The 25000-nt window shown below is 43.8% G+C and overlaps 1 protein-coding gene across 1 annotated transcript in view; it reads left to right on the top strand.

The window, feature by feature from the left end:
- Nucleotides 1-2327: 2327 nt before the first annotated feature.
- IP3K1 (inositol-trisphosphate 3-kinase-like protein) overlaps nucleotides 2328-25000 on the top strand; it is a 359562-nt gene continuing 336889 nt past the window's right edge. The window contains exon 1 of the mRNA XM_076200359.1: nucleotides 2328-2442. Within this exon, the coding sequence (XP_076056474.1) occupies nucleotides 2377-2442 (66 nt within the window). The 5' untranslated portion in view covers nucleotides 2328-2376. The remainder of the gene's footprint in view (nucleotides 2443-25000) is intronic.

The following is a 25000-nucleotide window of genomic DNA, read 5'->3' as shown; positions in this document are numbered from 1 at the left end:
GCGTGTGTTGCTTGAAGTTATGGGCGTGTATTGCTTGGTGTTGTGGGCGTGTATTGCTTGGTGTTGTGGGCGTGTATTGCTTGGTGTTGTGGGCGTGTATTGCTTGGTGTTGTGGGCGTGTATTGCTTGGGGTTGTAGGCATGTATTGCTTGGGGCTGTGAGCGTGTATTGCTTGGGTCTGTGGGCGTGTATTACATGGGATTGTCACTGGGTGTGCATTGCTTGGAGTTTTGGGCGTGTTGCTTGAAGTTGTGAGCGTGTATTGCTTGGTGTTGTGGGCGTGTATTGCTTGGTGTTGTGGGCGTGTATTGCTTGGTGTTGTGGGCGTGTATTGCTTGGGGTTGTAGGCATGTATTGCTTGGGGCTGTGAGCGTGTATTGCTTGGGGATGTGGGCGTGTATTGCATGGGATTGTCACTGGATGTGCATTGCATGGGATTGTCACTGGATGTGCATTGCTTGTAGTTTTGGGCGTGTTGTTCGGGATTATGGGCTTGTATTGCTTGGGACTGTGGGCGTGTATTACTTGAAGTTGTGTACATGTATTGTTTGAGGTTGTGGACGGTATTGCTAGGGACTGTGGGCGTGTATTGCTTGGTGTTGTGGGCGTGTATTGCTTAGGATTGTTGGCGTGTATTGCTTGGGACTGTGGGCGTGTATTGCTTTGGGTTGTGGGCTTGTATTTCTTGGTGTTGTGGGCGTGTATTGTTTGGTGTTGTGGGCGTGTATTGCTTGGTGTTGTGGGCATGTACTGCTTGGTGTTGTGGGCGTGTAATGCCTGGTATTGTGGGTGTGTATTGCTTGGTGTTGTGGGCGTGTAATGCCTGGTATTGTGGGTGTGTATTGCTTGGTGTTGTGGGCGTGTATTGCTTGGTGTTGTGGGCGTGTATTGTATGGGGTTGTGGGTATGTATTGCTTGGAATTGTGGGCGTGTATTGCTTGGGGTTGTGGGCATATATTGCTTGGGATTGTGGGCGTATATTACTTGGGGTTGTGGGCGTGTATTGCTTGGGGTTGTGGGCGTGTATTGCTTGGTGTTGTGGGCGTATATTGCTTGGGGGTTGTGGGCGTGTATTGCTTGGGGTTGTGGGCGTGTATTGCTTGGTGTTTTGGCCGTGTATTGCTTGGTGTTTTGGGTGTGTATTGCTTGAGGTTGTGGGTGTGTATTACTTGGGGTTGTGGGCGTGTATTGCTTTGGGTTGTGGACGTGTATTGCTTTGGGTTGTGAGCGTGTATTGCTTTGGGTTGTGGGCGTGTATTGTTTTGGGTTGTGGGCGTGTATCGCTTTTGGTTGTGGGCGTGTATTGCTTTTGGTTGTGGGCGTGTATTGCTTTGGGTTGTGGGCGTGTATTGCTTTGGGTTGTGGGCGTGTATTGCTTTGGGTTGTGGGCGTGTATTGCTTTGGGTTGTGGGCGTGTGTTGCTTTGGGTTGTGGGCGTGTATTGCTTTGGGTTGTGGACGTGTATTGTTTTGGGTTGTGGACGTGTATTGCTTTGGGTTGTGGGCGTATATTGCTTTGGGTTGTGGACGTGTATTGCTTTGGGTGTGGGCGTGTAATGCTTTGGGTTGTGGGCGTGTATTTCGCTTTCTTCTGTCGCTGCTGTGCGTAGTTTTCCTGCTGGGCATTTGTACTTCCTCTTCTCCCTCAACACAATGTATATACTGAACTCTTCCGTGTTGGTTCAGAGCCTTTCCTGCCTCCCCCCCCCCACCCATCTCCTCCGTCCTCAGCCCCCACGTGGAGGGAGCAAGTCCTTTGCTGGTGTACGTTACATACACACGTCCTCATGTACACCATCATATGTAGGTGTTTCCCCGCGTGTGAGTATGTGTCTACTTGCATATGTGTACGTGCGCGTGTGTAAAAAAATGTTTGTGTTGGGGCGGGTGCTAAGTTAGCAGATTTCTTCTATTCATCAATAGCTGTAACACACCTCCGACAGCGCTAATTGATTTCGAGCATTTGTCATACCACTCCAAACGTTAATGAAAAAGTCGTAAAGGTCAAATTATGATTTAGATTAAAGTGCATTTGTCCATGTCACTCGCGTCTCTGCTCGACTGACCTACTGCGTATTACATAATATGGGTTGCATTTGAAGTCACATATGAGCCAGCCGAACGATTTGTATTGTGACGTCATCGCGACAGCTCGGTACATTTGTCTCAACAAGAGACTGGCTGAGTCTTTGATCTAGTATACTGTACTGCCAAAATATCCCTTGTTATAGTGTAACACTAACGGGAACACCGAAAAAACCTGCCGAGCAACATAGCTAAGTTTATATGTGAATCCAGAAGAGTGACGTCACTAGAACATTTCCTGACGTCATCCAGCCAGCCATGTGTGTTTACAGCGAGTAGTTGCGATAGAAGAATGGCCAAGCTAAGGACGCAGTTTCCCCCTGCCAGTTATTCCTTTCTTGCTCCTCTACTGTATCAGGTAAGAATTTTTGTATTAGAGTCGTGTAAATATAAGCTGGTAGGCTTGTTGTCATGGTGATTTTGTGGATATATGAGGCTGTGTAGATATGAAAACTGACCTGAGCAGTGACCTCCTCTCGTATCTTCGGGTGCTTGAGCACAGGCCGGGACCAGTGATGGCAATATTTTTGTTATTATCGTGTAGTGCACAATGGTTCTGTCGTATTGAGTTGGAAGAAGACCTTTATTTGACTCGTTTGATCGATCAGGCGTCACTTTAAGGTCTGCCAGTTCGTTGAAGACGAAATATGTGATGTGGGTAAATGTCAAAATTAAGAATTTGATGTGAGCAGGAAGCTGGATTTGATAAAATGATCTACTCACAGTGTCAGGTTGAAGGAAAATAGACAGATTAAGTGTGTTGTGGGTGTGGTTTTTGTTGCCATAGTCAGATTTGGCCACAAATTTCCTTAAAAGGTGTTATGGGAAACTGTGTTTATTTTTGGATTCTGGAAGCTGAAGGAAATTGATTTTTGTGTGTCTTGTTTACTTTGTTGGTAGAGATTTTAGTAGTGAATAGTTATTGTGGAACTTTATACATTTATTCAAATTGTTTCATTTGTGTAGGCAGTGGTGAATTGACTACTGTGATGGTGCTTCTCGTTTGATGTTCATTTACGTGTTAAGGTTGATAACATGCTCTGCCTTTTATGGATCATACATCTGTTTGACAGATTTGGTCATTTGTGTCTGTGCAGACGTGGAGACAATCTTCATAAATTAGTTAGAATGTCTTCCTTTTGAGAAGTTTTGATAATGACCATGACAGTGATTATGGAGTACTTTATAAACATTACTTTCCAAATCAGATTTGGTAGTGACCATGACGGTATTTATGGGCTGTTTTTAAAAGCATAAATTTCCAAATTGGCAGGAGTGGAGGGCAGGCATATTATTCAAGCATGAATGCATTTAGGTTGTATCTATATTTGCCTAAAGCCATGAAAATGAAAGTTAATATTTGTATCTGACTGATACAGCCATATCCTCTTGTGCAATAAGCACTGCAATATGATCTTAACTTTCTGTACATTTATGCATGGAGAAAAACCTAGTAAACTGTTTAGAATACTTCCCTTTTGAGCAATTTTGATTGTGACCATGACAATAATCATTAAGTTGATTGTCATCAATTTCCATATATGTGGTCATGATGAAAGTAATTACTAAAGAGCTCAGTTGGCTCCATTTTGTATGACTGTGATCTTCAATGTTGTATGTTTGTAGGAGGAGCTAGCAGCATAAGCTGTCACCTTGGGTTTTTGTGACAAGATGGCTTGGCTTGCTTAGGACAATTCCACAAATATCTTCATTGATTCATTGACAATGAACTAAATTAGTGGCTGTGTATGGTTTCCTGGGAGCTGTGGGTCTCCTTTGAGAAATAGAGCATTATTTGTGCCAGGAGGTACTAAACTGAAGTAGATGTCACCTTTGCCCACTGTGCTTAGACAGCCAGATCAAGCAGCAATCACCATTAGATATTAGGGATTGGATGCAGACCTCCATAGGCACAAAGCAAGTTAAGAACTAAATTATTATTTTTTAGAATGAATTCTGGTAGAAATTAGAATTGACACATTGACTCAATAACCCTTTAGATGAATGTAATATGGCAGCAGCCATATTAAGCAGAAATTGTCAATTGTTTTGTTGACCTAGCATAAACTTCTGGCTCCCAGGAAACTGGTCACAGTCACCAGTTCAGACCATAAATCACTCATTGAAGAGGTTTAGCATTCCTATGTGGGGGGAAATTTCGCATTCATGCGTAGAAAAAGTACATGTATGATAGTATAGTGTCAGGTGCTTTGTCTATTGTCATCCAGTATGATAGCATTGCTTGAAATAGACCATAACAACTTTGTTGCCATGGAGATGAATTAAATAGCCTGGTGGGACCCAGAATAAAAGGAGTGCCACTCAGTTAGAATGGATTCAAGTGTTTAACACTTGTCAAACTAAGGAACACTTTTTTTCTGACTCAATTTATTTCATTCAGTACTGAAAATGTTCATTCACTTTTGTAGGTTGACCTTTTCATTACTGAGGGCTATTTGTCCTGTTCTGTTCTAGCTAATGCCAGATGATTTTATTCATGTGTGTGATACCCTAAAATGGGCTAACACATGGATTATTTTGTTTTAGACCTTGCAAATAATAGGACTGTTTGCCTACAAGATTTTAGTTATATGACAAGCATTTTGCTGCTTTTATTATAAGAAAATATCAGTCCTTCCTCATCCTAAAGATACTTTACAGTTGAATGAAACCAGTCTTGTACCCTTCTACCCTTCCACATGTAAAGGGTTATGTAATAGTTCTTGCCTCAAGTTTCACTGGAAACCCACAATCCTACACTGGCTAGCAACAGTCCGTGATCCCTTCCATAGATACATCCGGGTCTCTTAATCCAGCACTCACCAACCACCACTTGTGTGGACATTTGGGCCCAAGACATAAGGCCACTTTGGGAATTGGTGGTGTTTTATGTCCTGGGCCAATTCCTGAAGTGGGTTTATGTCCTGGGCCCAAATATCCACACAAGTGGCAGTTTGCAAGTGTTGCAGAGAAACTGTAGATTAATGTTCTGTTGTCTGTGTTTTATTAGTGTTGGGCAGTTTGTGTCACCATCTTGTAGTAGTAGTAGTAGGAGGGGAATGGTTGTCAGTTGTCAGCTCTTGTTATGTAAAATGATGGAGAAAATGTGTTGGAGTAGATGGAAATCTTGGGCCTGGTTTGGAGACGTAGTGGTGGTCTCTTGGGGCTGCATCTCCGAACAGAGGTGGGTATATTGACAAGATTTGGAGATGGTTGGGAGGTAGATGATTTTCTCTGGTGTCTATTTGGAGTGTCACTAAAAACATGAGAATGAAGGAGACTGCAAGAAACCATAAGGCCTATACTAGGCAGTTCAATGTCTATACCACCTGTCATCCCCATCCATAAAGTTGTTTAACCATTTCTTAAAACAACCAAAAGTTTCAGCGCTCACTACATGGTTACTAAGTCTATTCCATTCGTCGACCACCCTATTAGTAAACCAATTCTTGCCTATTTCCTTCTTAAATCTTAATTTGTCCAGTTTAAATCCATTACTGCTAGTCCTACCCTATTGTCTTAATAAGATGACCTGATTTGCCTTACCCTTGTTAAAGCTTTTGATCCACTTGCAGGTGATCAAAATTAATCCCTGTCACTGGTTGAGGAAGGTTTAATCTTAATGCTAATGAAGGGGTATTATATAGAGCCATTTAACATTAGACAGAATGAAACCTTCATGGAGGGGGAGGGGTGTTAAGGGAGATGGAATAATTTCCAATTCTCCTAGACCCTAGCTTAAAGAAGTCACCACTGGAAAGCCTCTAGATAAATTTCAAAATCTCTGAACAGCCAGTATTGTGAAAAATAAACCATATTTCACCGATGAAAAAGCAAACTATGAATGTGGAACTATGAATGTAAAGGATTGCCTGTACTTGTCATTGCAGAGGGCATTAAATTGTGCAGTGAGTTGTTAGTTGTACCGTACCAAGTTTGAAATGTGACAGTCCTGTCCTTTCTTTTTATATATGAAAATACATTCATTAAATGTGCAAGTGATCATAACTTATTCTAGGTGGTTGTCCCCCAATTCAGAGTTTTCACTTAGAGTGGAATAAAGAATATAAATAGGTTCATCAAAGTGAAGTATACGTAAATAAGATAAATAGCCATCATTGTATGTAATTATGAATATTTCGTGGAAAAGTGGATTGATTTGGAAATTGTTTTTCATATAGCAGTGCAAAAAATGTGATATTATGTAATGAAAATTTTATAAATATGTTAGTGATGTGCACTCCATTAATTAATCCCCTACAAACCTGATATTCGTGGCAGAACAAAATTATGTAGCACTTAGCAGAATGAAATCCTGTTTGTATGGGTTTCCATCATTGTTGGCTAAATAGTTGTTCAGAAGTGAAAGGATTATAAAAGCAAAAGTAGAGAAGGATGTGAGAACATTGGTCAAGGATAACTTGTAGAATGTCAACCATATCAGCAAAATTGTGACAAGACCTTTATTGTTGACATATGAAAATGGCTTTTTGGTCGATCAAATGTTCATTCAATCTGTTGCCCCAGGTCCCTGGCAAGAGACCTTCAGCCCCCAGGTATTCAGGCATGATCACAAATTCAGCCTAAAAGTGGCTAGAGGAAAAGATTTGTTTGAAAAGGGTGAATGTAGAGCAAAATAGCACAAGGTGCTCTGTGTCTTCTGAGTGGTTGCATCTGGGGTTATTAGTCTGTTGCAAGGTCATTTCTGTGTTGATACTGTTTTAATGTGGGGTAAAGACCTGAACATAAACATAACAGTGTAGTTACTTCTCTTGAGAGTGATTTCTCAGTTGGGTTGATACCCAGAGGAGTTTGTTGAAATGTAGAGTTTAAAGGTCTGTTGTGGAGTGCTTGCTTTATGATCTGATTGTGTTTTTGAATGAATAATTTTTGGGGTGCTAGGTGCAGGTTATTGTAGATGTTTTGAGGAGATTACTTGTTGGGATGTTTTTATAACAAATTCACTGGGCTGTATTTGTGTGATTTGGTGCTGGAGTTGGATGGGTATGAAGGTTCTTGCATAGAACTGTGTCTTTCATTATCTAGTGTTACTTTTTGGGAATAGTTTTGGTTTCCAAGTGGAGACATTCTGTAAATGTTGGCTTACTTTGGACATTTATTATTCTTGTGCTTGTGAATGACTTTTGGTATGGTGTGTAACCATATATATGATATATATTTCTATAAACGGGTTGTGTTTCTTAGCTTGTGTGAGAGTAATTTTCTCTTTGATAGTTTTTGAGAGTAATTCTTCATTTCCAGCAATAATAATTGTTGCCTTGAGCTTCACTAATTGGAAACCTGGAGCTCTGTAGTGACTGGTACTGGCCCTTTTGTCCTTTCATAGATCTCTCTTGGAAGATACTTTAGACTGTTGTCAATGTTGTATAAGTGTTGGACTGCTTTTCTGTGGCTTGAAGCAAGTAGTAGTAGTGAGCTAGTCTTATATGAAAAGGTGGAGTAGATAATCAAAATTGATTGAGATCATGGGCATAAGGGATGGCTGAGTCAGAACATGCTCTTTGCCGAGACTTTGTAGCAGAGATGCAAAAAAAAAGTGGGAGTGGCCTCCCTAGTTTTCTTGCTTCATCCCATTTAGTCTTGTTTTAAGATACCATAGGCAAGGTGAGGCAGAATAAAATCACATCCAGTTGCTATATATTTCATACCATTATCCAGGTGGTGCATAGCTATGGTGCATAGCCATCACCTTTGCCCTACATAAGAATATAAGAATGGAGGAGACTGCAAGAGACATAAGGGTAACACTAGGCAGTTCCATGTCCATAACCACCTGTCATACCCATTCATAGAGTTATTTCTCTTAAAACTACCAGTTTTAGCACTCGCTACATGGTTACTAAGTCTATTCCATTCATTAACCACTTTATTGGTGAATCAGTTCTTGTCTATTTCCTTCTTAAATCTAAATTTTTTCAATTTAAATCCATTACTACAAGCCCTGCCTTCATGTCTACACATTTGGACTGTTGGGGCAGGTAACCATCTTTACTAGGAATTTGAGAGGAATGCGGAATTCGAACACACTGCTAATAAGTTTTAAATTTGTGGTTTCTGCTTGGGCTGTGTCCTCATCCAGGCTATTCCAGGAGTTCATACACCTGTATGGAAATTCATATTTCAACATTCTTCAGGCATGGATTTTACAATTTGTTCCCATGACCTTGTGATGTTCTCCCTTCCCAAATCAAGAAATCTTTCAATTTTGTTCACGGTCTTCATTGGTTTGAACACTGCTGTTGTTACCTCCTTCTCCTCATTCCTTTAATGATGGCTGGTCTGGTGCATCTAGTGTCTCTTTGTATGGCTTGTCTGCAAGGCTGGAAACCATTTTGTCACTTCCCTTTGTATTCTTTTGATCTTGCTTATATCTTTTACTTCATGTGAGGACTATATTTCTGCAGCATATTCCAGTCTAGGACAACTTAAGCTTTGATTTTTTTCGTTATCATCTTATCCATGCAGTGAAAAACTCTTATATTCTTCAGCAAATCATATGTCTCAATTATATGTCCCACCCACAACCTTATTGATATACTGATAAGTTGGTGACAAGTAATGTTATCAACAGTCAGATCTTTCTCCTCTTTTACCTTTACAATTATTTTTCTTCTCATTGAATAATTCAATAATGGTCTTTTTGAGTTGTTGCCCATTTCTGTTCCTTTGCATTTTCTGGCATTGAAGTTTATTTTCTGCTCTTGGTTCCAAGCATATATGCCGTCCAGAACTTTTTGCAGTAATCTTCAATCTTCATTGTGTACTTTTGTCATGATCTTCTCGTTGTCTGCAGATGTGTCAGTGTAGTTTGTACCTTCCATCGTGACATTTATGTAGATAAGGAACATTATTGATACTCGTACTGATCTTTGTTGGATTCCATTAGTCATTGCCCTCCATCCTGATATCTTATCCTAAACTACTGTCTGCATATACCCACCTTTAAGGAAATCTTTACTTCTCAGTCCTCTAGTATGTAATAATTTTCGTAGTATCAGTTGTGAGATACTTTGATGAAGGTCTTTTCTATATCTAGATACACACAGTTCACCAAGCCCTCTTTTGCAGCACTTTAGTATCATGGTTGGTATGCAGATAAATGTTTTTATTCCACATCCAGTTGCTATATATTTCATACCATTATCCAGCTTTTACTCCCTATCCTTCCCTATCCTTCCCTACCTCCCATCCATCCCTCCATCCCTCCCACCCACCCTCCCTCCCTCTCTATCCTCTACACTTCAGTACAACCTTTCACCTTTACATTAATATAATAGTTTTCCTGGCCAATTTTTCTTTAACAAAAAGGCTGTTCTCATCCCCTTACACTCTTTATTTACACAACTTGCATGTGCTTTTGTTTGTTATTGAGTCCGTTTTGTCATTATAAAATTGTCATTTTTCTCATTGTATGCCATGTGTATAAGGAAAGATTAGAAGTATTAATCCTGCCATCATTAAAAAAAGAAGAGTGGTTGTATAATCATAATCAGAGTGTAGGGTGTTTTAAGAAGGGGAATAAAACTGACTGAGAGCATCTCTTAATTTGGGATGAAAGGGCATGAGATCAAGGAACAGATTGATAGGATGCCAGGATGAATTTCAGTGACTAAATGTCCCACAGGCGTCAGAACAAGGTAATGTTCCTTGTCTATGTAAATGACATGATGGAAGGTACAAGCTATCTTATTTGTAAATGAAACAAAGATCTTGAGAAGACTGGGAGACAAGGAGAAATGTAGGTGGTTTTGAAAAGATTTATCAGCCATGTATGCCCAAGACCAAGAGCAGAAAATGTATTTCAGTGCCAAAAAATTAAAAATATTGGAAGTTGATACTAGTTCCAAAAGAACATCATTGAATTGTTCAATAGGAAGTGAAAGTTGTAAAGGAGAAAGATTTTTAGTGTTGTAAGGGATAACCTGTCACCTGAGAAACAGTATTGCTGAATAATATAAAGGTAGTCTTTCACTACATGGCAGGAAAGATAAAAAAAAAAAAATCCTAATCTGTCCAAGATTGGATAATGCAGAAGTATTATGGTCTCCACACTTAGGAAAAAAGTATAATCAGGATCAAAAGAATACAAAGAGCAGCAACTGATTCCTAGCCTTGAAAATAACTGATTCCTAGCCTTGAAATTTTTTATATGAGGAGATACTTAAAACACAAGCCTTGCCATTGTTGAAAGAATAATAAGGGATACTGTATTGTGGTGTCAATGATTGAGTGGGTATACATGATTTAAGATAGGGCATTATGAGGTCACAGACACAAGGGGAAACATATTTTGAAGGATGTGAAAAAAATTCCATATAGATGCATAAATTCCAGGAATACAGTAGTTTAGGAGATGATATAGCATAAGGTGAAACCTAGCATGAATTTAAAATGACATGTGGTAATTGGAGAATAAGTGGCAGGACCCCACAACCATAGCTTCTGTTTTGTAGACTACAGTTAGGTAAATGCAGTACAGATGACCATCCACAATTTCTTTTCAGTGAAAGCTGTGGAAGGGCCTCAGGTCCACTGTAGTTTTGCAGGTTTCCAGTACATGAAGTCTGAGGCAACAATTATTATTATTATTATTACATTTCCAGTCATCAGCATCAGTGTTTCCCAACCTTTACTGACCCTAGCAGCCCCTGTGGTCAGGTCTAAGCAGTCCAGCACCCCCTATAATTGATTTAAACCCCAAGTTGGGAAATGCTGGTCAACATTGTAATTATTGTAACTCACCCAGAACGGACAAAACCTCAATCAGTGAATAGGTTAGGTTAGGTTATGTCCCCGCCCTCCCATTTTCATGTACCCCAAAGCATCTCACCAATTTTAATTTAAATCTTAACTGCAGCCATGTTTGTAATAAGCAACAAGTTTGACATTATATACCCATGCATCTCTTCCTCTATCAAACTACTCGGTCTCCTTTTCATAAACTTAAATTTCACTGATTGGAACCTGTGATTCCAGTATTTATTTACCTAATTGTAATACACAGGAAAGGGGCTATGCTCCTGGGGTCCCATCCCTTTTTTTCACTTTATCAAACTTTATTTTAGGTTTGTTTATGATTTTAGATTGGACTGTGTTCTGTTTGCTGATTCCAGGATTTGACACATTAGTGGTACTCTACTACCCATTCAATTTGAAGTTTCAGTTTTCACTACCATTCATATGTGACTATCATTCAAGAAATCCTGTATTTGTTTCAATGTGTTCCTATTAAATCTTACTTTTCCAGTCTCTACATACATCTTATATGCAGCATCTTGCTGAAAACTTTTTCCAGGTCCAAGTAAAAACAATCTACCCACCCTTCTCTTAAATGCAGCACATCAACCACTGTTCAATAAAAATTGACTTTTTTTTTCCACATTCCCTTCACCACCACATGGTTGGGAAGTGTAGAATTCCAGGAAAAATCGTAGTGATGTGATGATGGTGATGTGTCTAGAAAGAGAGTTGATGATAGCAAATACATTGTTTAGGAAGAAAGTCAAGTATAAGTACACATGGGACAGGGTGGTGGATGGAAGGGTGGTACATAGCTTTCATGGACTATATAGTGGTAACCAGGAGAAGAGTAGGAAGAATTTTGGATGAAAATGTTCTAAGGGGAGATAGTGGGGGAATCAGATAATTATTTGGTGGAAGGTAATTTGAGTGGAGGATAGGTGGAGAAAGAGGAAAACAACAGAAGGTAGGGAGGTGCTTAGAGTAAAATGCTTAAATGAGAAAAAAAAAGTCATACAAGAAGCTGAAAGAAGAGTGGGAGGGAGTGAAGGATAGAGTAGAACTAGGAGTGGAGGAGGAATGGGGATGTTTCAAGGTGTGCAGAGATGGTGTGTGGAACAAGGAGGACAGGAGGAAATAGGAGAAAGGGTAGTGAGTGGTGGGATTATAAAGTAAAGAAGGTTGTAGAAGAGAAGAAATGAGCATTCACTGATTGGTTACTTAATAGGACGAGAGAATCATATGAGAGGTACAAAGAAAAGAGAAGTAAAGCCTAAGATAAAGGAGGCAAAGAGGAGAGCAGATGTGAAATGGGGTAAGAGTATGACAGAAAATTTTGAGAATAATAAAAAGATGTTTTGGAAGGAAATTAAGAGAGGAAGGGGAGGCAAATCAAATAGAGAAGAAAAAGTAAAAGGTGCTGATGGAGATATGATAATGGAAATGATGGCAGTAAGAGGAAGTTGGGCAGAGTATTTTAGGGAGTTGCTAGATGTGAAGGAAGATAGGGAGGGAAAGATAGTTGCATTGGAAAGTGCTAAGAAAATAGCAGTGATGAATGAGGAAAATGAAGGAAAAAATGAGGTGAAAGTAGTTATTAAAATAATGAGAGCAGGTGAAGCATCTAGGTTAGATGGGTGTCGTAAGGAGTGTTTAAAAAAGGAGGTACAGTGATGGTGGACTGGCTGGTGAGGTTATTTGATGTTTGTCTAAAAGAGGGTAGAGTGCTGGAGGAGTGCCTGTATAGTTCCACTTACAAGGCAAAGGGGGACAAGTGCGAGTGTAATAGTTTCAGAGGGATCAGTTTGTTGAGTGTAGTTCAGAAGGCTTGTGATAGGGTTTTGATTGAGAGGATTAGGAGAGGAACAGAGGGAGCAATTGGTGAGGAACCATGTGGGTTTAGGGCAGGTAGAGGTTGTGTGAATCAGATTTTTGTGGTGAGGCAGGTATGGCCTTTATAAAATTGGAAAAGACAGGGTAGACAGAAAGGCACTGTGGAAGTTTTTACGAGAGTAGTAGAGCCTGTGTTAGAATTAGAAATTGAGAGAGTGAGTGGTTTGAGGTAAAGGTGGGACTTCACCAGGGATGTGTTATGTTGCCTTGACTGTTCAATTTATACATGGATGTGGGTTGCACAAGAGGTTAAAGAAAATGGAGAAAAATGGGAGAAGCCAGTTGTTTGTTGACAATACTGCCCTTGTAACAAGTAAGGTGAAGTGATGTACAATGGGAGAGGATGGTAGCAGATTGGAAGTGAGTATTAAGGGAGAGAGACTGGAGGAAGTGGATAGCTTTAGATACTTGGGTGTGAATGTGGCGAGAAAGGGAGGAATGGAGGTGGAGGTAGAATGTAGATTGAGAAAAGCAAGTAAATGCCTTGGGGGATTAAAAAGTAATGAGAAATAGACATTTGGAAATGGGTGCTAAAAGGAGATTGTGTGAAGGAATGATTGTGCCAACAGCATTATATGGGGCAGAAACATGGACCATAAGAGAGGAGGAGTTTAAATGTGTTGATGAAATGCCTGAGAAGTATAGTAGGGATTACTAGGCTGGGTAGTTAGAAACGAGGAGGTGAGGATGAGAGTTGGGGTGGAAAGGGAGTTAGGAGATAGTGTTGATGAAAGAGTATTGGGATGCTTTGGACACATGGAAAGAATGAGTGAAGAAAGATTACCAGAAGAGGTGTGGAAGGCTGAGGTGGAGGGAGTGAACATTAGGGGTGACCAAGGATGAGATGGGTGGGGTAAAAGGGGGATTGGGAAAGAGGGGAATGTCTGCTGAGGAAGGAAGAAGACAGAAGATTGGGGTGAATGGAGAATGGTTGTGTATGGACGATGTTGTGATGCATAGAAGGGAGAGAGTGGTGGATGGGTGAGGGAGTATGTGTGAATTATATTTTGACACAGTCCAAAGGGGTTTTTCCCAGTCTTGTCTTTTTCTGCTTGAGGGAACAGAGAGGGGGGTGGGGGAGTCGCTGATTAAATGAAGTGGCCTTACTGTGGATATGTTGTCTTGCTGTATTTCTTCTGACCCAGGACAGTGGGGAGATGCAGGGATGATCAGTCATCCAGGAGAAGCCAAGAAAAGAGAGGGGAGGGGTGGTGAATGGGAGTGGAGTATGTGGGGATGGAGTGGGTGAGTGTGGATTTATGCCTTTGACTTTGGCCACCTCCCTTGTAAGAGGGGAAAAGGCGTTTGTATAAGTACATATGTATTATTGTTATTTTGTCTTTGTTATTTTCATTTTAATTATTTATTTTTTAATATATGTTTTTTGCATATTTTGGCTCTCGTGCAGTTCAAGGACACTGATCTATAAATTAGCAGCCCCCTTCCTCCCACTTCCTCCTTGTAGATTAGCACCACATTGGTGTATTTCTTGTCCAGAACCACCTTTCCTTCTTCCAGGGAACATAAACATGCATTCAGTATATTTTATCTGCCAGATGTTCTCTGCACTCTTTCAGTATACAGTTCGAGATCCCATCTGGCACTATGGCTTTTCTTTTTCCAAGTCCTCTTAAAGTTTTCACTCGACGTAACTCCAACTCTGTTGTTTAAAACATGTTAAACTCGCTTCTGTCTCACAGAAGGGATCCTCTTGTTATTGAATAACGATAAGAAACTTTTATTAATTTTAGATTTGTTTATTAGTTCCTTCGTATACTACACATGTGCGTGGTGGGGGGGGGGGCGTGTGTGTGTGTGTGTGAGCGCGCAGGCATGGTATACATATTATGCAGTCAATGGGTATATTTTACTGCGTGCGTGCAGATAATTGTTAGGGCACAATAATTATTTAATCGCGGTGGTTGTGTGTGTGTGTGTGATATTGACGCAGCGTGGACAGTGCAGTTCGTGGGGAGCGTAGTAAGGCTAATAGTATGGAAGCCGAAGTGGTGGTAGTGGGACTTGGTGCCAAGAGAGACCGGTGCCGGCTGCGGTGTCCCGTGACGTGACGAGGACTCCTCTTCAAGTGGTGCACGCACACTTGTGCACGTCCGCAGATCAGGGCCGTAGACCCAGAGGGGGGTATGGGGGGGCTTATATCTCCCGTAGCCCCAGCGTGGGCATTGGAAGGGGGGGGGGGCTTATATCCCCCGTAGCCACAACGTGGGTACTGGAAGGGGGCTAATATCCCCCGTATCCCCAACGTGGGCATTGGAAGGGGAGTTTATAGCCCCCTAAAAAGTCGTTGATCTTCCCCAAAAACTCGTGAAACCCCCTCAAGGAAATAACAATGATAACAATAACACACACCTCAAAAAATAATTATAAAATGAATTAATAGACAATAATAATGACCACACCTCTCCGGAAGCACTAAGAAGAAATCATGAAAATAATAACAATGGGGACAATGCCTTAATAAACAATAAAGCAAATGCAATAGAAAGAAATTATATACTTGTTTACTTTGTATAATAAAACTGAAGTATATACTTGTTGAAAAGGACGTTCTAGTAGAAATATACGTTTAAGGAAAAATATAAAGTAAATCTCTCGTCCCCCTCACCTCCCGTCCCCCCCACCCTCTCCTCCTTCACTCTGTTCCTCTCCCCCTACCCCTCTCCTCCTTCCCCCTGTCCCTCTCCCCCTTCCCCCTGTCCCTCTACCCCTTCCCCCTGTCCCTCTACCCCTACCCCTTCCACAGTACATCTCCTCCGTCCCCCTCCACCTCTCCCCATCCCACTGCCCCTCTCCCCATGTCTCTCCCCCTGCCCCCTCCTCATTCCCTCCACTCTCTCAAAATATCATTTCCAGGCTACGGATCTGCCGCGTATACATTTAGGCCCTGTTCACACTAGCGGTTTCAACCACGGTGGTTCACTTACAATGCAAGTCAATGGAGGTGTTCACTTGTAACGGCGCAGCTTTTCCTTGAATATGCGGTACCGCCGCGGTTTCCAAGCGGTTCAAACCGCTGCTGTTAACATTGCCTTATTGTGTTTTTTTTTAAGGTTTTCACGGTTCCAGACCTCCCCCCCCCGTCCCGTGAGATAGAACCGCTGGTAAACTACTTCCCACACCACCAGTTAATCGGTAATTTAATACATGAGCCGATGCCATGAACACTGTACTTAACGCTTTGTAGTATAAGGGAAAGGAGCTACGTTCGTAGAGTCCCGTCTCAGTTGTTCAGTTGTCGTACCTTAATTTAGAAATTCTGTGAGCTAACTCGTAACATCTCGAAACCGTCAGTATTATCAGTACTGTTGGGTGACAGTATGGCTTTAAAATGTGCCTCTCTCTCTCTCTCCCTCTCCCTCTCTCTCTCTCCCCCTCTCTCTCTCTCTCTCTCTCTCTCTCTCTCTCTCTCTCTCTCTCTTTATCGGGCATTTTCCTCGGTACTTCTGGTGATAACCTGTGTTCACACTTGTGTGAAAAATTGTGACGTCACACGTAAAATACTTTTAAACGTGATCTCTTGGTCACGTGGTTTTATGTGATGCACACTTTACACACGGCTCGACGGTGCAGTGGTAACGTTCTCGACCGCAAATTCAGTAATCCTAGTTTGAGTTCCGCCCAGGGTTGAACAATTTAACATCGCTATATCTGGCACCCCAACTCTGGTGGGGAAGGAGTTGTGTGTGTGTGAGGTGACAGTATTACCTATAGATCGGACCATTTATGAGTTCTGAGCTCTCATCTGGGATGGTAATAGCTGTCTATTACGAGTTGAACACATGATCCTAGACTTTGGTGAAACATATATATACGTAAACACACGCACACTTTCACATCCACGTACATACACACACACGCGTACACACGTTCACACGTACACATTAACTCACGCGCACACACACGCGTACACACGTTCACACGTACACATTAACACACGCGCACACATTAACACACGCGCACACATTAACACACGCACACACACACACACACACACACACACACACACACACGTATACATGGAAGAAAAAATATACACAAGCACAGCGAGCGCTCTTCAACCCAGATTATACTTCCGGAAGCTCTCTGCTTAGCGCCACCGAGCACTCGGCTCTTGGGAGTCTCTTACTTTCCTCCCTCCTTTCACCTCCCCCCTCTTCCCTCCTTCCTCTTCCCTCCTTCCATTCTCCTCCTTCCCCCCCTTCCACTCCTTTCCTTCCCCTTTTCTCCTTTCCCCTTCCCCTTCCCTGCTTCCCTTTCTCTCATTCGCCTTCCCTCCTTCTCCTTCCCTCCTTCCCCCTCCCTCCTTCCCCCCTTTCCTTTCCCTGCTTGCCCTTCTCTCACTCGCCTTCCTTCCTTCCTTCCCCGTCCTTCATTTTCCTTCCCTCTTTCCCCTTCTCTCACTCGCCTTCCTTCCTTCCTTCCCCTTCCCTCATTTTCCTTCCCTCCTTCCCCGTTACTCCTTCCCCTCCCCTTCCCTTCTATTCTTTCCCTTGTCCTCCACTCCTGCCCTTTGCCCTCCTCTCCGTTCTCTTCACCATCATTCCCCTCACCCTCCCTTCCCTTCTCCCTTCTTTTTCCCCCTTCCTATCCCTTTTCCCCCTCGTCTCACTTCCCCCTCCCTGTACTTCCCTCTTCCTCCCCCTTCTTTTCCCTTCCCTTTCCCTTCCACCCCCTTCCTCCTCTTCCCCTCCCCTTCCCCCTCCTTCCCCTTCCCCCTCCCGCACCTTCCCCTCTTTCCTTCCCCCCTTCCTCCTTTACCTTCTCCCTCCCATTCCCCCCTCCCCTTTCTTTCCCCCTTTCCCTCTCTCTCCCCCTTTCCCTCTCTCTCCTTTCCTTTACCTTTCCATCCTTTCCCTCACCTCCGCCTCCTTGCTCCCTTCCCCTTTCCCCTCCCCCTTCCCTCCTCCCCTTTTCCTTACCCTCCAATTCCTCCTGTTGTCCTTTCCCTTTGCTCCCCATTCCTTTCCCTCCCTTTCCCCTTCTCACCCCCTCGCCTCCCTTTCCATTCCCTTCATTCCCCTTCCCTCCCCTTCCTTCCCCCTCCCCTTTCCCCTCCTTCCCCTTTCCCTTTTCTCCCCTTCACCTTCCCTCCCCTTCCCTCCCCTTCCCCTTCCCTCCCCTTCACCTTCCCTCCCCTTCACCTTCCCTCCCTTTCACCTTCCTCTTCTCCCTTACCATTCCCCTCCCCTCTTCTCTCTCCATTCCCCTTCCCTTCACGTTCTTTCCCTTTCCTCTCCTTCCCGTCCCATTCTCCTTCTCCCCATTTCCTTCTTTCCCTTGTCCTTCCCTTCCCCTTCCCTTCCATCCATTTTCCACCTCTCACTTTCCTTCTTCCTCTTCCCTTTACCTTCTCCACATTTAACTCGTTCTTTTTCTTTTCCCTCTGTCCTTCCCTCTATTGCTTTCCATTTCGTCTCTAATTTCGTATAATCTCGTATAACTTAAAAGACGTAAATAGATATTTATTGCTTAAGGGTATTAAGGGATTTTTTTAGGGATTAGTATGTTGAGTAGGGAGCGTTTGTGTCCCGATTTTAGTGAAGAGGGTTGCCAGATGTTCATTTATTAATTTTTGTTCCACTTTTCACGATACAGAAACAAACTTTGGTACTGTGCATTTGGTGTATATATTCATGTACAGGAAAAGGGATATATAGCAAATGTTGCATCAGGATTTATAGCAGATGCTCTGCAGTAAGGGCCGTATGGAATCTACAGGGTGGCGCAAAAGGTTTGGCCGTACGAATGTTCCCCTCCCCTTTAGTTTCCATTTCGTTTACGTAACCTGCTTTTGCACGTTCAACTGCACACTGAAGAAGTAGGAATCAGCCCCCCCCCCACACACACACACCAGTGACTGAATAAATTTGCCCGGAGGAGTTAGAACAAATGTAAGAAACGTAGCAATGAGTTAGGATACAGTTATCTTTTTTTAGAAGAAAAAAAAATCGTAGCGTGCCCCGGTGCTTTTGGGGCCGACTGTACTGTAGATTCGTAGGCTGGCCGCGAGAGGTCTCTGGGTCAGTAGTTTACAATAACATTCCTTTTTGGGGCCTTACGACCTTCCACGCTCCTTCTCCAGCTCTCTGCATGCCCCTTCCATTCCCTTCACTTTCTACGCCTACACTCCTCCCTCCCTTACCTCCTACTCCCTCACTCCCTTTTGCTCCCTCGCTTCCTATCTCCTACTCCCTCTCTCCCTCACTCCTGATCGCTATCTTCCTCACTCCTTCTCGCTCTCTTCTTCACTCCTACTCGCTCTCTTCTTCACTCCTACTCGCTCTCTTCCTCACTCCTACTCGCTCTCTTCCTCACTCCTACTCGCTCTCTTCCTCACTCCTACTCGCTCTCTTCCTCACTCCTACTCGCTCTCTTCCTCACTCCTACTCGCTCTTTTCCTCACTCCTACTCGCTCTTTTCTTCACTCCTATTCGCTCTTTTCCTCACTCCCACTCGCTCTTTTCCTCACTCCTCCCTCTCTTCCTCACTCCTCCTCCCTCTCTTCCTCCCTCCAACTCACTCCCTTCCCTCCTTTCCTCACTCCCTCCTTTCCTCACTCCCTCCTTTCCTCACTCCCTCCTTTCCTCACTCCTTTCCTCACTCCCTCCTGCTTCCCTCCTTTCCTCCCTCCCTCCTTCTTCCCTCCTTCCTCCCCCCTACTGCCTCCTTCCTCCCCCCTACTGCCTCCTTCCCTCCTGCTCCCTTCCCTCCTTCCTTCCCTCCCTCCCACTCCCCTCTCGTGAGTACAGTCAACTCGGCTTGTCGCCAACTCGGCCCACTGCCAACTCGGCCGATGAATTTGGTAACTGGGTGAATATAGTAACTCGGGTCAGGTATCTGTCAACTCGGGGGCAGGGTAACCGTCAACTCGGGCCCATGAACTTCCAACTCGGGCCCATGTAACTTCCAACTCGGGCTGTACAAATGAATTTGTACAAAAAAGACAGGAAAAACTTAATCTCGTACAAGAGAAAATATACCGTCAGAACACTAACACTGTCCATTATATTTATGAAAAAATCCTGATTTTTATATTGTTGATAAATAGTGACCTAAATTATTTGAAACTTTGCAAGAATTATTGTCATTCATGGACTGAAGACAGAGACTTAATCGTATTGAGATTAGTTTTATCAGAGCAAGTGAGCTCAATTCACAATTACATGATAGTAAGATCTAGGAGAGCTAATTGGGGCTTAGATATCTAATCGTAAACAATAAAAAATTGACATGCAAGAATTGAGAGCATAGAGCAATATAAATAAAAAAAATAATTATAGATAATTGAATAGAAATAAAATATATAAATATAAAAATCCTCGAGTACCTAAATTGGCAGACGTTATAACAAAACATTCGTATTCTGGAAAGAAAATGATATATAAAACTGAATAATATTTAAAAAAAAATCCACGTACAAGGGATGGAGTTGGTAGGCCTAGTCAGTATTTACTGTAGGCTAAGTTCCTATCAGTCTCCCTCTTCCTCCTCCCCTCCTCCTCCCCTCCTCCTCCCCTCCCCCTCTTCCTTCTCCCCTCCTCCTCCCCTCCTCCTCCCCTCCCCCTCTTCCTTCTCCCCTCCTCCTCCCCTCCCCTCTTCCTTCTCCCCTCCCCCTCTTCCTTATCCCCTCCCCCTCTCCCTTCTCCCCTCCCACTCTCCCTCCTCCCCTCCCTCTCTCTCCTTCCCTCTCCCTCCTCTCCTCTCCCTCTCCCTCCATTCCTCTCCCTCCTCTCCCTCCTCTCCCTCCCCTCCCCTCCCCCTCCCCTCCCCCTCTCTCCTCCCCTCCCCCTCTTCCTCCCCTCTTCCTCCTCCCCTCCTAATCCTCCCCTCCTCCTCCTCCTCCTCCACCCCTCCTCCTCCACCCCTCCTCCTCCTCCCCTCCCCCTCTTCCTCCTCCCCTCCCCTCTTCCTCCTCCCCTCCCCCTCTCCCTCCTCCCCTCCCTCTCCCTCCTCTTTCCCCCTCCCCCTCTCCCTCCTCTCCTCCCCCTCCCTCTTCCTCCTCCCCAACCCCTCTCCCTTCCACCCTCCCCGTCTCCCTTACCACCTCCCCCTCTCCCTTCCAACCTCCCCCTGCCATTCATCCCCTCCACCTCATCCCCTCCCCCCCCCCTCGTTCCCTCGTCAGCTCATATCCTCACTGTCCCCGCCTCCCTGCCCGCATCCTCGTTTCCCTCCCTCATGTCTTCCTTTCCATGTCACTTCGGTCTCCCCTCTCTTCCCTCCCCTCCCCTCTCTTCCCTCCCCTCCCCTCCCCTCCCTCCCCTCCCCTCCCCTCTCTTCCCTCCCCTCCCTTCCCTCCCCTCTCTTTCCTCCCCTCCCCTCTCTTCCCTCCCCTCTCTTTCCTCCCCTCTCTCCCCTTCCCGCCTCCCCGCTCACTCACCTTCCTCTCCTCCTTCCACTCCCCTGCTCCTCTCTTCCCTATCCCCTCCCCTCCCCTCTCCCCCACCACCTCCTGTCTCCACTTAGTCTGTCTCACTCTCACTCTTCCTGTATCCCACTTTCATCCCCTCCCCTTCATTCCTCCTTACCCCTCATTCCTCCCTCCCCCTCATTCCGCCCTCCCCCGCATTCCCTCTCCCCCTCATTCCCTCTCCCCCTCATTCCCTCTCCCCCTCATTCCTCCCTTCCCCTCTTTCCTCCCTTCCCCTTATTCCTCCCTTCCCCTTATTCCTTCATTTCCCGCATTCCACCTACCCCCCAATTTCCCCCTCCCCTGGATTCCCACTCCCTCTCGCTCGCCTTCTCCCCGGAATCCCGCTCTCCCACATTCCCCCTCCTCCTCGTCCCCCCTCTCCCTTATTCCGCCCTCTCTTATTTCACTCTCTCCCACATTCCCCCACATTCATCCTCTCGTTCCCTCCTCCCCGTTGTCCCCCCTTCCTCTCATTCTCCACTCCCCCATTGCCCGCTCCCCCATCCCCCCTTTATCCCCGACACATTGTTGTTGTCCTGACTAAGCCAGCCAGGTCAATACACAGCGAGGGGCGAAGTCACTGAGTCACCCGCTTGTTATCACGTGTCACATGGGACTCATTCCCCCCTCCCCCTGGAGGAGGGAGTGCCACGGAGACGAATAAAACCATAAGAAATAAAGAATGAAGGAGACTGCAAGAGACCATAAGGCCTACACTAGGCAGTTCCAAGCGGTAGACTGAATGGAAAAGTGCCACCCGGCACGGAAAGGTATAGTGGGGATTGGATACAATCCCTTCACTATGAACGAAAGGTTGAGGGGGTGCCACTTGGGGTAGTTATTTTTGTCTCGAGGTTCTCTGGACTTGAACCCCAGACGAGGAGATTCATTCCCGGGGTACCCCCTCCCCTCGTCGGTAACAAAGGGGTTATGGACTATCTTGATTAATCCTAATCTAATTCGTTAATCTACGTAGCGAAGGGGCTAATCACAATTCTTCTGTTATCCCACTACACGCATCTGATTAAAATTACTTGAAGACAACTAAAATAAACATATTGGAATACACGCCTCTAGAAGTCTTATGTCCAGTGGGAATTTGTCCGGTAACTTTAGGTCCGCTGGCTGATCAACAGCAACATAAAGACCAGCTCGTAGGAATTCCCCTGTATGTTGTACATAGTGAATTTATGATTTTAAGATGTGGACACTGTATCATGAATAAACATGTGATCAGAATATACGCCTCTAGAGGACTTATGCCCAGTGGGAATTCGTCCGGTGCCTTTAGGTCCGCTGGCTGATCATCAACAACATAAAGACTGACTCGTAGGATGTCCCCAGTATGTTATACATAGTGGATTTATAGTTATATTATGTGGACACAGTGTGTATAATGTGTTGTACACAAGCGGCGCGAGATTGCCCACGAGGATAGAAATGGGGGTAAAGTACAACCCATAACAAAACGTTGTTTACATGTCATAGAAGTGCACTGGTAAAGTACCCCATAACAACAACAAGTCATAGAAAGTACACCATTCCGAATAACTTTCTGCCTGGCTACCCAGAAGTCCTACAGCCAGACACACACAAAATATAAAAAGAAAATAAAGTAGAATAAAAGGGCGAGGGGTGGAGATAAACAAGGAACGGTTCGGAGTGAGTTTACCTCATGTCCGGCCAAGGGAGACATTCCTCTGTAGAAACTCAGAGCGAAGTTAGTAAGGAGTAAACTCGGACCTAAACCATATTATATATATATATATATATATATATATATGAATATAAAATATGGTCATCACGCTGACATAAGACCCTCCGCAGTGCGATCAGTCTTGGCTCGTGTTGATAAACTGAAGGTCATGTTATCGTGTTTTACTTGCGTCATGGTTGTCGTGGCGCGTTGTTCTCCGAATCTCCTCTGAAGTGCGTGGGTCTGGGATCGATCCCCATGCGGTTCCCGATGACTGCCACTCCCCTAGACTGAGTACGCTGATCATGGCTGTCTTGTACTATAAGCTTACTTTATTTTATTTTTTGCTTGTTTTGCATAGTTTAATGGACAGTCATGGTTATATTGATTGTAGTGGTTTTCAGATCAATAAATTATACCATAACTGGTCACTTTCTTCTGCTTTGTTCAACCCTTCTTGTAACTGGTCACTCGGACTGTCGCCAGGTAGTTTTATTCAGTTGAGTTGGGAAAATCTATATAGACGTCGAAGAGGTAATGGGTTGTGCTCTTTTGGGGCTGGAGGCTAAGTGCCGGGCGGTCGAGACGCGGCACTTGCGGAGTGCCAATTCGGAGGGCATCTCTTCTTCCTCCCCCTCTTCTTCCTCCCCCTCTTCCTCTTCCTCCTTTTCCTCCTCCTCCTCCTCCTCCTCCTCCAATTGGCTCCTTCAAGGTCAATGTCAGAGTGGGCCTCCTTTTGCTCCTCTTCTTCCTCCACGATATTACGTCCTCCTCATCTTTTAACTTCGACTACATTCCCTCTTCCTTCTCCTGCTTCTTATCCTTTTCCACCTCCTCCATATCCTCCTCCACAACCTCCTCCAGCTTCTATTCCTTTTCATCCACCTCCATATCCTCCTTCACAACCTCCTCCTACTCTTCTTCCTCGTCGTCCCCGTAGCCACAAATCCACCCATAGAGGCGGACATAAAACCCTCCGGTAGAGGTGGACATGAGGACAAAAAGACATATGAACTCTGACAATTCGATAAATCATAAACTCGACGAAGTAGGCCCACACCAGGAGACGTTCAGCTGTGTGATCGGACTTCCTGTGAGATCGAACTCTTCTTTCTGGACCGTGGGAACAGTCGTGGGCAAAAGTCTTTATAAAACCGAAAGATTACGCACAGATCTTGTTCAGGGCCAGGCGTTATCACACTGGGCTATTTTTCCTCAGACTGTTGGAGCGGATTTGCAGCTCTCAACTTTGAGGAAGAAATCTGATATGCTAGAGGAAAATAATTTTCCTCCAGCATATCAAGTGTCATTCTATGTATTTTTGAGGAAACCAAATAGTTTTCCTTAGTGATATCAAGACCGAAAAAGTTCTGGAGGTAGGCGGTACTGCCAATGAATCGGAGGTTGGAGGGAAAACAGCCCAGTGTGATAACACCTGTAAGCTGAATAAAATCGTATGGCGGCAGCCAGAACAAAACTATTAAATTTTCTAGATTGGATACTGTAGGAGAAAATGGGTTGCAGCTTCTATGGCTCAATATAGTATGTTTTTCTATAAAATATTCGCCTTTAAGTGTACTCGACATCTGCATCAATTGTAGAGTTAGGAATTATTTCTTGTTCCAGAATTTTCAACAGAAGTAGGTGGCGGCTCACTAGAAATTTCTCACTAGCATGCTACTTGCTTTTGCTACTTCGTTTGAGTAAAAACTACTTCGGTTACGATCTTTCGTTTTTCAAATTTCCAAATGCCCAATTACTCTTATGAAGCTGAATGACGAACTAAGAGAAGTTAAACCTAGAATACGAATGTTAGACACATTGTTGAGATGTTCTTACGGAAGTCTAGAATATTGTAACCGAAGTCGTTAGTGTGCTGCCATCTTTACAATGTAAATCTCATTTGCTTTATAACTGGAAAGCATTTTCGAGAAAGATCTTTCCGAAATGGTGATTTACGGGCCTTTAATTATTATTGTTTATTTTATTTATCTATTTAATTATTTTAATGTATTTGAACCTAAAATACGTTGTATATATATATATATATATATATATATATATATATATGTATATATATATATATATATATATTATTAAAATAAGTTATTGTAATGTATGTTTAGCCACAAA

Source organism: Oratosquilla oratoria, chromosome 17 (assembly GCF_046742065.1).
Source record: "Oratosquilla oratoria isolate Oo_2021 chromosome 17, ASM4674206v1, whole genome shotgun sequence".
Lineage (NCBI taxonomy): Eukaryota > Metazoa > Arthropoda > Malacostraca > Stomatopoda > Squillidae > Oratosquilla > Oratosquilla oratoria.
This window is presented reverse-complemented; position numbering and strand designations above follow the sequence as displayed.